This window comes from Nothoprocta perdicaria, unplaced genomic scaffold, assembly GCF_003342845.1.
Source record: "Nothoprocta perdicaria isolate Ctin4 unplaced genomic scaffold, notPer1 scaffold_20, whole genome shotgun sequence".
Classification (NCBI taxonomy): domain Eukaryota; kingdom Metazoa; phylum Chordata; class Aves; order Tinamiformes; family Tinamidae; genus Nothoprocta; species Nothoprocta perdicaria.
Window position 1 is genome coordinate 3,713,288 of NW_020455205.1, and position 13,099 is coordinate 3,726,386.

The window sequence follows — 13,099 nt, forward strand, 5'->3', positions numbered from 1 at the left end:
AAGGTGCTTCGGAGGCTCGTGCCCCAAGCACAGGAGGTTTAAAGCCGTGGTGGGAATGCACAGGGATTGTCCAAAGCATCCCTGAAACCACAGAGAAAATGTAAGCGAATGAAGGGTGGCTGGAAGAGCCTGGGAGCTGGGATGGGATGGGATGGGATGGGACAGGACAACAGGGCTCAGTGCTCCGGTGCCTGTCTTGCAGGAAGATGATTCCCGTGACCGAGTTCCGGCAGTTCTCGGAGCAGCAGCCAGCCTTTCGGGTGCTGAAGCCCTGGTGGGACGTGTTCACCGACTACCTCTCCGTCGCCATGCTGATGATCGGCGTGTTCGGGTGCACCTTGCAGGTAAGCAGTGCACGGCCGGGGTCTGCCGAGAGCGCGGGGGCAGGAGAGGGCCCTGGGAGGGGGTCCTGGGTCTGCCAGGAACAACGCGAAAATTGCCTGCGCCCAGAATCACCAGCCGTTTGGGCAGAAACGTGAAATAACACAGGCCAGGCTGCTAGTGGCTGTAAATCAGTGTCTCTGCGCTGGAGTCCGTGGAGCGGTGCCAGAGCTGTTGGTTTGGCAATTGCCTTTGGTTATCATGAGAAAAGCCTGTGTCTGGATGCCTCTTTTCACCACAGTCTGACATAACAAAACATCATCCACTAAAAGTCCCATTTCTTACCTTCTTCTTTGTTCTTGTTGGTTTAACATTTGTATTTTTTAGTAGTCTTTTTTTTCTTTATGCTTCAAATAGATTTGAAAGGAATATAGAGATTTAGTTAACACTGCCAGAACCAGTACGATGCCTCCTCTGTTCCCAGGCACCGCCTTCTGCGGGTGCTCCCACGTACACGACTGATGTTATCGTCACTGCCTGTTAGCTACATTGTGCTAAAGAACCAAAAACTAAAAAAAAAATGGAAATTGCTGTTTGGAATGGATTCTACAAAAGTAGGAGGCTAGAGTGCTATTTCAAATGAGGATGCCTGTTTTTTGGTATGACTCAGAAACGGAGCAAAAAGGCCACATTGACAGAACTCTGATTTCAGCAGGATTTGTTCCCTTACATGGCCCAAGGTTTTCACATACCATGCCCCAGTTTTTATGTGAAATCAACTGTAGTTTTGCCTGTGTTGTCTTTTCAAATATCTTTTGGAAAGTATGATGTCTGTGTTTAAAAATTTCTCTGTACAAGGATTTATTCTACTTTAGTAGCCAAGTGTTTGCTTAAGCACATAAAGTAGAATATCTGTCAGTTTTAAATTTATCTGCTTGATTGGATGAAGCACACTGGAAAATAGTGTTTGGAAGCACTGCAAATAACACAGGGAATTTTTTAATTCCAATTTACTAGCAAAGACGTGATCCAGTGTATAAATATAACAGAATAGCTCTGTTACCCGCTTTGACAACAATAGCATTTACAGGCAAGATGTTTTTGAAGTGGCCCCAGCCGTGGCACTGACACTGTTAAAAACTTGTGTGGTCCCAGCTCAGCATCTCCCTGCACCCGACGGGAAATGGGTGTTTGGTGGCTGTCCTTGCCCACCTCTATCGAGGGCTCTCAGCAACCGTGATGCCAAAGGATACATCCCCATAACAGCTAAAGGCACATTCTTAGTTTGGACTAATCCTAGTTACTCATTCAGGCAAACAGCAGAGCTCCCTGGTTTATCACATGGATTAATTTTTAATATTTTGAATTCCATCCCACGAAGAGGCTGGCACTGACTCAACCTGTTACCCCGAGCTAGGCTGAAGGCGACTGGCGCCCAAAGGCGCTGCGACCTGAGGTTGCTGACGTGGGAGGCTGGCCCGAATTAGGAAAGTTGCTCGGTTTTGCATTAGAGATGGACTGAGGATGGAGCTATATTATATTTCACAGGTGTTTGGAATGAGGACCAACTCTTCCGGTTTTATATATACGAGAAACTGACTAGAAATTAAGTCTGTGCATGCACACAGAGAAAAGCCTTCAACTCTCCATTTTCCGTAGAGATCCTCACTGAGACTGCATACTGGCAATGGCACGGGCCCCGATAGCCCCATCCTGACTCTCTGTGAGCTGCTCTGTGTCTGCCAGACCTCACAGCTTGCACAGAAGCCACACGAATGCAGCAGTGCTGCTCTTGGTTGCGTTTGGTCAGGCTAAATACGTGCACCAGAATGCGCCGTCCCTGGGGAGAGCAAGGCCAAAGCTTCCCCGTGTCCTGTCGGGAGGCATGACCCACACTTTCCCTTTTCTCTGGATTGTTGCAATGCCTTCTTATTCAAATTATGGAAAGCTAACCATAGATGGAAGGGGGTGACCTGGTTCTTGGCGTACAGAACAAGCGTCGCTTCGGGTCTAATGACAATGTAATAAGAGCACAAAGCAGGGCCCGGCACGGAGCTGCCAGGAGGAATGCCTGCCCGAGGAGGAGCTCCAAGGAGAGCTGCTTCCTGGCAGTGCTGCCGCTGCTTGTACGTCATCTGACAGGATATCTTTTGTGTGTTTCAGGTCATGCAAGACAAGATAATATGCCTTCCAAAGCGAATACAGCCTTGCCAGAACCAATCTAACAGCTCCAATGTGTTTCACACAATCCCAGACACAACCCCGCTCCCTCCCAAGCCATCCACTGCTCCGGCTACTGTTGAAATGAAAGGACTGAAGACCGATCTGGACCTGCAGCAGTACAGCTTTATCAATCAGGTGTGCTACGAGCGTGCCCTGCACTGGTATGCCAAGTACTTCCCTTACCTTGTCCTTATACACACACTGGTCTTCATGCTGTGTAGTAACTTCTGGTTCAAGTTCCCTGGATCGAGCTCCAAAATCGAGCATTTCATCTCGATACTTGGGAAATGCTTTGACTCTCCCTGGACAACAAGAGCCTTATCGGAGGTGTCAGGGGAGGACTCTGAAGAGAAAGATAACAGGAAGAATAATGTAAGCAAGTCAAACACTATCCAGCCAAGCGCTGAAGGCACCTTGGTCAAGACCCAGTCTTTAAAATCAATCCCTGAGAAGCTGGTTGTGGATAAGGGGACACCGGGAGCACTAGATAAGAAAGAAGGTGAACAGGCCAAAGCACTGTTCGAAAAAGTAAAGAAATTCAGACTGCATGTCGAGGAAGGTGATATACTCTATGTTATGTATGTTCGCCAGACTGTACTGAAGGTAATTAAATTCCTTATCATTATTGCTTACAACACAGCACTGGTCTCAGAAGTCAATTTTACAGTGGTCTGTAATGTTGATATTGAAGACATGACAGGATATAAGAATTTTTGCTGTAATCACACAATGGCACATCTGTTCTCTAAACTTTCCTACTGCTACCTGTGCTTTGTAAGCATCTACGGCCTCACATGCCTGTACACTTTATACTGGTTGTTCTATCGCTCGCTGAAAGAATATTCTTTCGAATACGTTCGACAAGAGACAGGAATTGATGATATCCCAGATGTCAAGAATGACTTTGCTTTTATGCTTCATATGATAGATCAGTATGATCCTCTCTATTCCAAGAGATTCGCTGTCTTTCTGTCTGAAGTCAGTGAAAATAAGCTGAAACAGCTGAACTTAAACAACGAGTGGACTGCAGATAAATTGAGGCAACGGCTACAGACGAACTCCCACAGCCATTTGGAGCTCCAGCTTTTCATGCTCTCTGGACTTCCAGACACAGTTTTTGAAATTACTGAGCTGCAGTCTTTAAAACTTGAAATAATTAATAATGTGATGATACCGGCAACCATTGCACAGCTGGACAATCTCCAAGAGCTGTCTTTGCACCAGTGCTCTGTGAAGATCCACAGCGCCGCGTTGGCCTTTCTGAAAGAGAATCTCAAGATCTTAAGCGTCAAGTTTGATGACATCAGAGAACTGCCACACTGGATGTACGGCCTCAGGAATTTGGAGGAGCTCTATTTAATTGGCTCACTAAGTCATGATATCTCCAAAAACATTACACTGGAGTCTTTTCGGGAACTTAAAAGCCTTAAAATTCTTTACATTAAAAGTAATCTGTCCAAAATCCCACAGTCTGCAGTTGATGTCTCAAGTCACCTGCAAAAACTGTGCGTCCATAATGATGGCACTAAGCTGGTCATGCTCAACAACCTGAAGAAGATGGTCAACCTGACCGAGCTAGAATTGGTTCACTGCGATTTGGAACGCATTCCTCATGCGGTCTTCAGCCTTCTCAGTCTTCAGGAACTGGATTTAAAGGAGAACAACCTCAAATCAATTGAAGAAATAGTAAGTTTCCAGCATCTGAGAAAACTGACAATCCTCAAGCTGTGGTACAACAGCATCACATACATCCCTGAGCATATAAAGAAGCTCACCAGCCTAGAACGCCTCTCCTTCAGCCATAATAAAATAGAGGTTCTTCCATCCCACCTCTTCCTATGCAACAAAATCAGATACTTGGATTTGTCTTACAATGACATTCGCTTTATCCCACCAGAAATAGGAGTTCTGCAAAGTTTACAATATTTTTCCATCACTTGTAACAAAGTGGAGAGTGTGCCAGATGAACTCTACTTTTGCAAAAAGCTTAAGACTCTGAAAATTGGCAAAAACAGCTTGTCGGTCCTTTCCCCCAAAATTGGTAATTTGGTATTTCTTTCCTACTTGGATATTAAAGGCAACCACTTCGAAATTCTCCCAGCTGAACTTGGTGAATGTAGAGCTCTGAAGCGAACTGGTTTCATTGTAGAGGACACCTTGTTTGAAACGTTGCCTTCCGATGTCAGGGAACACATGAAAGCTGAATAACTAACTTCCTCTCGCTCGGTTTTACAGAAACACACTTCTACCAAATAGGCTATAGGAAGTGCATACTCTGAATATGCATTTAGTGCTATGTTTATTTCTTTTCCTTTTTCAAACAAATCCTGTCTGTACAAACAAGTTTGGAGTAAGGAGTACATATATTTTTAAATAAAATTTTCTTGTATTTTTTCACTGTTTTAAGATATTTTTAAGTTTATTTTGCCCTGAAAACGAGGGTGTAACTTAATTTTTACTGACAAAAGCGAGTGTTTTTATCTGCATTTTTTTTTTCCTTTCACTAATCCCCACAGGGAACCGTGTTTAAGCCGTGTGCTTTGGGTTGCGTAATTGTACTAGGTGTACTAGGTCTTCCTGGTTCTTGTTGCTCCCTTAGGATGTGGTCTTGGAAGGGTGGTCCTGCAGAGGCTGAATCCCCCCGGCCTCTGGTCTCCAGCTCCAGGTGTCCAGCATCCAGCAGGACCAGGTCTGGGCTGAGCTCCTTTCACGCAGCTGCCCTGGTCCCCTCGGTCCCCTGGCCCAAGGATGTTTGGCACCTTGCAGCAACAGCACTCGGAAAAACTGCAATCGTGTTTAGTTTGTAAAGCTTCTGACATGGAAATGAACACAATTTTTAGTGGTTAATATGCTCCTTAATTGAGCTTTGTTATCAGATTATCAAGCTCAGCACAGGAACATTTGCAGACTTACAGAAAAGAGATTAAATGAATACATTAGCTTCTCAAAATCTCAGCCTACCAGAGGACAGTGATGAAGGCTCTGTTTTCATCTCCCAGCTAATAATTAAATCGGAACTCATACAGCGGGAAGCCTGCTTTTTTAAATAATGTAATCATCTGTAAAACTCCTTAATGATTAAGTATCAGGCTAGAATTTTATTCTCTGAAGTGACATTCATTTTTTTATTTATCCAGCCACTTGCTCTCTTTTGTGAAAGTTTAGCAGGTGTAGTCCATGGTAATATGTGTGCTGCTCGCAAGCTGATTTAAGCTTATCATGAATAACTATGTGATAGTAAATTATTTTGCTGGGAGAAGATCTCTTCATCCTATCCAACATATAGCACATATCTGAGTCAAACACGGGTGCTGGATCAGTGCTTTACAAAGATGCTAGAAATAAGTACTTCTTTCTGCAGGAGATAATGCTTTTTATAAATAGCAGAGATCGAGCTGCTGATTGTTTAAGTTATGTAAAATAATTGTTTGATGATTGTCAGGTTGGTTGCTTTTAAATGTTCTCTAATTGCTGTTGCGTGTCTTGAGCTACAGTTAATCGGAGTTCCTGAGCTTGCTACAAAAGCATCTTGTTGCTTTTAGAGTCTGGCTTAGGAAGGTAGGAGGCAAAGGAAGCGGGTTTTGCCTCGGTGGTTTGGTATACGGGTTTGCCAGAGGACCAAAGTTAGACTTATATTTTGGGCTTGGTTTTGTTCTGGAGAAGATCCATATGATCAGTCAAAAATGGGTCAGGCATGAAGGAATCAATGCAAGCTTTTCAAAGGTGGTTTGATTTAGTTCTGTAAAAGACCTACAACGGAGGTGGCTATTGCAAGAACTACTCTTTATTCATATGTTGAATGCACTTACTGGAGCAGCTTGGCAGTATATATATCCTAAATGTACTTCACTTTGATGTAATGTGAGGGAGAAAAATGTTTCATTGCTCATATTAACCTAATTATGTAAACCAAAGTGCTGTTGTTCCTGATGAATGTAAACTGTTTAAAATGTCCAAGTAATTGGTGGAGCTGTATAGTTATCTTATTTAGATTTGAAATACGGGATTACATTTAAAGTTTTAAAAGAAAAACCTTTATATTCCGTAGATGTAGCGTTTTGAATCCATAATTTATTCTGTGTCCAGCGTCTCACGTGTAGTTCGTGGTCTGTCTCCTCGGCAGGAAGGACGCGCGCCCGGTGCCTGCGGACGCAGGTTTGGGCTCGGCCAGTTTTAGGAGCCCGTCCCGTGGGGGCGCGACTTGGCCCCAGCGCAGCCCCTCGTGGGGCAGCGTTGCACGAGCACCAAGTGCCTTGTGCTGGTGTCTTGATCCCCCCTCAGCTTTTACACTCGGAGCGCTCTCCTGCCGCCTGCATCTCCCACAGGCTGCTGAGTAAGTCTCCCCGCGAGCTGCGCTGAGGAAGGGCAGTTTCCTCCCTTCCTCCTCCTCCTCCTTGGATGCCCAGTCCTGGCCCTCCGTGCTGGCCACTTCTCTTCTGCCTTTACCAGGCTGGCGCTCATGCCATCCCTCCACAAGGCAAATGAATCTCTTAAGCCAGGAGAAAGCTAAGCCATAAAGGCCTGGTTTTCTGCTGGGCTCTGCCTGGCTTGGGGCTCAGGGCACGGAGGCATTGGGGTGACCTGTCCCCGAGCCCCAGAGCCGCTTGCCGGGATGGCCGAGCCCTCGGGACGCCGGCGGGGCTGAGCGGCACGGCCCCTGTGCTAGGCAGCCCTCAGGCGCCCGGCGAATGACCAAGCACCAAGCGACTGTCACCCATTCGAGCTTAGGGAACAAACTCAGGTAGCTGCACTGCTGACTTTTCTAAACTCCTTACTGTCTGCTCTGTGGGGTGTGTTTTCCAAATGGGGTGACTGTATTTTAGAAATGCGTCAGCTAAGGAAAGAGCGTTTCCTAATTCTGTATGGTATCCAGGAAAATATGTAAAAGTGCCATATTTACTCAGTGATTCATTTACCACTCATATGTGTATTCACATGCAACACGTACTACTAGAGGATTTCTCTGTGAACTGTAATATTTGACTTAGAGAGGATGGACTTTGTGGAAAACACTTCAGGCACGGTTCCTATGAGTTTATGTAATTGTTGTGTTAATCAGGTACCAACAACCAGTGTAATTCCTGAATATAAGCAAGGCTTACTACTCCAAAATAGGTCAGAACTTCCTTGGTAACGGGAGCAAAGATGACAAGGAGAGCATTAAAGTTAAGAAGATGACCGTAATAGTGCATTAGATCCGAAAAGCAAATCTACTTTGTGATCAAAATCTGGAGATGTGCATCTCCACCTCTGCCAAAATCAGGGTGGATGTTTCTGTTGACCTCTTGCATCTGGCCAGCCCAACAGCTCTCAAAAGACCTAACTGCAAAGCGCCTGCTCCAAGTCTCATATCACATTTCTGGCACGTCCACTACTGCATGTGTTTAAACAGCGACGAGTCCCATGCAAGTGCCAAGGAAAAAGCTTTGAAATTTGACCAAACGGACAAACATCTCAGTTCCATGGAAAGAATCCTAATTCTGTAGCAAGACTCTTAATATGAAGGTAGACCTGCCTAGTGTTACTTTGCAATATAGTGCGCCCGGAGGAACGTTAAATAAAATGGTCTTTTGTAATAATGGACATTGTCAGCTTGCAATGTGGTTATTTGTTTGGGAAACGCTTTGTTTCCGTCTTACCACAGGTCAAACACACCCCTCGTTTTGGTTTGATCTCCTGGGAGGGAAGTCCAGACATTGTGCTCGGAAAGCCCTGCTCGGAATCTTGCGCCCTCTCCTCTCCTCTCCTCTCCTCTCCGGGGCTGGCAGGCTCGCGGCCAAGCGGTTGCATCCCCCCTGTGCGTGCGAAGCAGCGCTCGCTGGCGCCCGTTTGGCCTCTGCTGCAAGCTCAGTAGCCCGGGAAGCTGCTCCCGGCTGCTGCCGTCGCTGCCCTCTGTGCTCGTCTGTGCTGCACTCACCGGGCAGGGGAGGGCACGAGTGTCGCGGGTGTCCTCCTGGCTCCTCAGGAGCGCACACAAAACCTTGAGGATCCACGAGAAGAAAAGTTAGGTTTTTCTTTTTTTTTTTCCTTTGTTTTTCTTTTTTTTTTTCTCTCTTTTCTGATAGCACTAGAAATACCTATCACGCCAAAGGTGCAAGTCTCTCCAGTTCCTGTTTTCTTCCCATGAGCAGAGGGCACTTGGAGTTCATAGAAGAAAGCAGGGGCATCCAGAGGGGAACTGCAGAGCCCAATCCAGGCGCCTGCAGGGAGGGAAACAGTTTGGGGGCCTTGGTGCGTCCTTGCCCTGGGCTCTCAGTGGATGCACTTTTCAAGCACAGCTTCCTCCATATGTCCCAGGGGCAGCAAGGGCCTGGCCATGCCTGGAAGCTCTTCCTCCAGATGGGAAAGGAAATGTGGGAGCTTCAGGGCGCACGGCTGACGTGGCCAGTGAGGGCTGGTGGCTCTTGGTCAGGGCCAAATCCATGGGCACTGTCCTGGCAGTGCTTGCAAAGTGTGGGATCCCTGGGCGTGAAGGGGAAACACTGGTGCTACAGGCACCTCTCTGCTGTCAAACATGGCTTTTGTGGAGCCCTTCTCTCTTCTGTCGACCAGGCTCATGAAGAAGGTCCTGGCTGAGGCTTTAAGCAGGTCCAGCAGCATCCTTGGCTGCGGCAAGGTGGTGTTTGGAAAGAGGAAACAGCAGGACAGCTGGAGTATTTTGTCACCCTCCCGGTGCCAGCAGGCAGAGTCCCGCATGTGCATCCAAGCCCCCTTTTGGTGTCTGCAGCACCTGGGGTGTGGTGTCCTATAGAGACCTGCGGGCAAAGAGGGACCCTTTCCTGCAGGAAATTCCCCGAGGAGCAGTGTCTAGTGGGAAGGGTGAGGGCGTCACGGCTGCTGCTGCCACCGGGCAGCCGTGCAGCACATGCTGGTTCCAACAAGGAGCCACCAGCTGCCGAGCGCGCTGCTGCCGCGACATGCACGGGCTTGGTTTGCTCTGCTTGTACGTTCCTGGAGGAAGCAGGCTGCTAATCCGCTGGAGGTATTTTGTCACATGAGTTTTATGGGCTGTGGTAAACAAGTGTTGATGTTTTGCTGAATTAAAGCTCATTTTAAATGAAACTCTTTTCTCCTGCCAGTTGAGCTCATGTGGCACTGCTCAGCTGGCTTGTGGAGACTGCCTGTGGTTCCATTTATTTAGCAAAATATCTTGGCAAAAACACGGTATCCTGTTAACTTGCTGTGAGCAGAGAGACCAAAGTGGTTAAAGAAGCGTAGGAAATGTCAGGCTCACAGGGACAGAAGTTGGTATTTTCTTTAAATATAAGGAACATATGGCTACAGCCACACTGCAAGGTCTCAATTTGCCCCGGGAGTGCTGGGGCACACTGAGACTTCTCGCTGTTGTTGTTGTCTGTGCAGCAGGACCAGGATGTGGAGTCTGAGCTGCAAAATAAGGCAGTAAATAGCGCTCCTTCAGTTGCAGGTTGAGCACCAGCAGTAGCTGCCTTGGCTTTCTTCATCCAAACCAGCATCAAGGAGGTGTGACAACCCAGACTCGGCACAGTCGGAGCCGGGGTTGGTGGTGGTGGGACCCCCATGGTTGGGTGTAGCCCCTGTAAAGCACAGGCCATCTGGCAAAGCGCAGGCAGGGTTTTGTGTGGCCTCCAAAGAAAAGCAAACAACGGTCCACGGCCATCGCTAACAGCTCGTGTGGAGGCTCTCCTTGACAATGGCACCACGGCACAGTCCAGCCTTGGCTTCCTCTAGACCCTGTTTAAGCAATTTTCCAAGAAAGTCCTGAAGAGAAACGGGAAACGCTATCAAAACCCCTCCATTTGAGCTGTAATTTCATACAGCCCTTGTTTAGAAGAAGCTGTGCCCAAGAGATCTCTCTAATGTACGTGTGTTTTTTTCCTGCACTTTGGCTGCCTTAATATTATTCTCTGAGAGATCCCTCAGCTGTTGGGGATCTGTGATAATGAGGGGCTAGAAGCAAAGCCAGAGAGGAATTCAGCCTGAACGCAAACAAACGGCCCAAAGTTGCCTCCACTCAAGTATATTTCCATTTTTTACACTCTCTTTCATCAGCATATGCTGGGCTCATAACGCTTTGTAAATACATGTTTATAATCACTTCAGACCTCCACACACATCCCACACTGATCTGTGTCCCATTGTATAACAGACCTCCATCTCCAGAGCCTTTACTCCGAACACCAGCAGTGTTATGTTTCTACTAGTTTTGGAGCTCTCTTGCTGGGTTTTGATCCTATCTTTATCTGAGCCATGGATGCTTGGGTAGCCTTCCAAGACAGTAAGACTGATTTGTTGTGTTTTAATAACACGGTGGAGTCTCTGAGCTTTTTATTTTCAGGTCTTTAATGTATTATTTGTGGGGCGATGTGCAGGCAGTGCTGGAGATGCCAGATTTCTTATGCCTCACGGGGCATTCTGTGGCTTTTTTGCCCACTGCAGTCCACACCATGAAGTCTGCTTGCTCTGCAAGGCTTCAACGTGTTCAAATTTAAGCATCTTTCTATTCCCTGTACGGCTGCGGAGGAGAGAGCTGAGACCTCTGGGCGCGGGTCTCCTCCGCAGGGTGCTGGCGGGCGGCAGATGTTAGGGATGCCTGGAGCACACGGGGCACACGAGGCAGGTACTGGGGTGCAGGGAGGCGAGGGGCCCCAGCGCCAAGTGCTGCTGCTGTGGTGTGTGGGGAGCTGGGGCCCTGAGGCGGGTGCGAAGGGAAGGAGGTTTCCTGCTGCTCCCAGTGTCTCCCCTTTGCTTCCTTTGTAACAAGAGCCTGATGGGTGTCCTGGGGAACTTCTTACCCTTGGCTTATCTTATCCTCACTCACGAAATCATTATCTTTTCCTCTCTGTTTGCTTTAAAGAGTTTCCTACTTCCCTCTCCTCTTTCCCCAAGCCTCTCCCTTTCCCAGTTCCTCTATCACTGAGGAGAAAATAAGGGCCCTAAAACAGAAACAACAAAATAGCTAGCTCAAATGCACAGGAAAAGTGTGGCTATTTTGAAACTTCCTCTCCCTGGCTTTGTTCCTGGCTCTTTCAGTGCCTGGTGCCTCGTGTCACCCACCCCTGCACCCGGCGTGTGGGCACCCGCGGCTGCCAGAGGCCGGTGCAAGGAGGGGCTCCCGCTTTGGGCAGGCGCCCTGGGGAGCCCTGCCAGCGGGGACTCTCCCAAAGCTGCCCTGTCTTCCTGAGCAGCCACGGGATTTCCCTGCGGGACGGGGCAGGAGGTTTGTGCTGCTGGTAAAGGCAGAGGAAGCGGCGTGGCCGGGAGAGCTTTGTGCAAGCGGAGACAGAATCAGCACCCGAACGATGCCGAGAAGCAGCCTTGTCTGAAGCCACCTCAGCGCAGGCACCGGCTGCCTCTACCTTCCCCCTGCCCCCTGCGGCCGGCCAAGTCGGCAGCGCGACGCGCGTGGGAACACGGGTCTCCGAGGGGCCAGGAGATGTGGTCTCCTCTGGCCCAGGCCCCCAGGGCAGAGCAGCTCCGGCCAGGGCAGGAGTTTGTGTCCCCGAGGTGCCGGGGATGCCTCCCACGCTCCCCACGTGCGCGGGAAGCAGCAGCTGTCCCCATCCAGAAGTGACTCATGCAGAAGGAAAAAGGTGGATCTAAAAAGCAAAGTACAAATTAGGGATAAAGGGCTCTACCTTCTTCCTCGCTTGCAGGAAAAGGGTTCAGATGAAAGCCAGATTTTTTTTTTTCTTTCTCTTTCTTTTTTTTTCAGAAACAAATTGCAAGTAGCTGGAGAGCTTCAAGTGCCTGATCTATTTATAATTAAGGCAGTGGGAGGTCTCCTGTAGATTTCCGCTCAAATGCTGCAAAGCTTTTTTAAAATTTGTTTATTTTCCTAACACTTAATAAAGCATCTGGCAAACAGAAGTGAGAGAATCATTTATGTTAAAAATTGGATGCTCCCAGTTATTCCAGGAGCCTTTGACTGCAGCCTCTGCTCATCCCGGGACTGCCATCAAGGGAAGTCTGAATCCTGGAGAGTTAAAAAATAAACACACAAGCAAAAATACTGGGAGTAACTTTTCAGGCCTTAACTTCTGTCATCAACAGGCAACTGCCCCAACCTCCCAAGGCGATTTCAGGTCACTTTAACAAAGATTAAATTAAAAGAAAAAAAAAAGAAAAAAAAAAAAGCAGAGATCTTTTGCATATGTGTATTTTTGAAATATGTAGAGTTTGGAAGTGAGAAAAAGGCAAATGCAAAGGTTTTGAAGATATTTGTTTCTATCCCTTCTAGGCAAGCTGCAGGAGACCCATCCCAGGTACATCCTTTCCTTCGGCATTTTGAATGACAGAAAGTGTTTCCAGCATGGGGCACTTCCTCACACTGACATTCCCTGTTTCTGCTGGAGGTGCGAGAGCTTCTGTCCTGCGTCCCCGCGCACCGCACTCGGTGCAGCTCGCGTTCCCCGGCAGACATCCCCGTTTCTCCGCAGGCCTTTGATCCGCGCTGGCCGCCGGGCCGTGTGCCAGGCAGTGCATGGAGCACAAGGAATGGCAGGGAAACAGGGAATAGCAGGGAAACTCCTCCCGTCTACAGCTCTGCCCATGGGCGCGCTCAGCTCCCACGGGT

General features: G+C 48.0%; 1 protein-coding gene across 1 annotated transcript; it reads left to right on the forward strand.

The window, feature by feature from the left end:
• The first annotated feature begins 206 nt into the window (after window positions 1–206).
• Window positions 207–5,800, forward strand: LRRC8C (leucine rich repeat containing 8 VRAC subunit C). The gene is made up of 2 exons (XM_026037942.1): window positions 207–344; window positions 2,485–5,800. Exons 1-2 carry the CDS (start codon window positions 207–209, stop codon window positions 4,750–4,752), a joined length of 2,406 nt encoding a protein of 801 aa, XP_025893727.1. The 3' UTR covers window positions 4,753–5,800.
• The last annotated feature ends 7,299 nt before the right edge of the window (window positions 5,801–13,099 follow it).

Bases quoted from the DNA above. Each gene is read 5' to 3' on its own strand.
- LRRC8C (XM_026037942.1), top strand. From the start codon at position 207: ATGATTCCCGTGACCGAGTTCCGGCAGTTCTCGGAGCAGCAGCCAGCC. The intron at 345-2,484 runs GTAAGCAGTGCA...TGTGTGTTTCAG, and splicing joins TGTTCGGGTGCACCTTGCAG to GTCATGCAAGACAAGATAAT.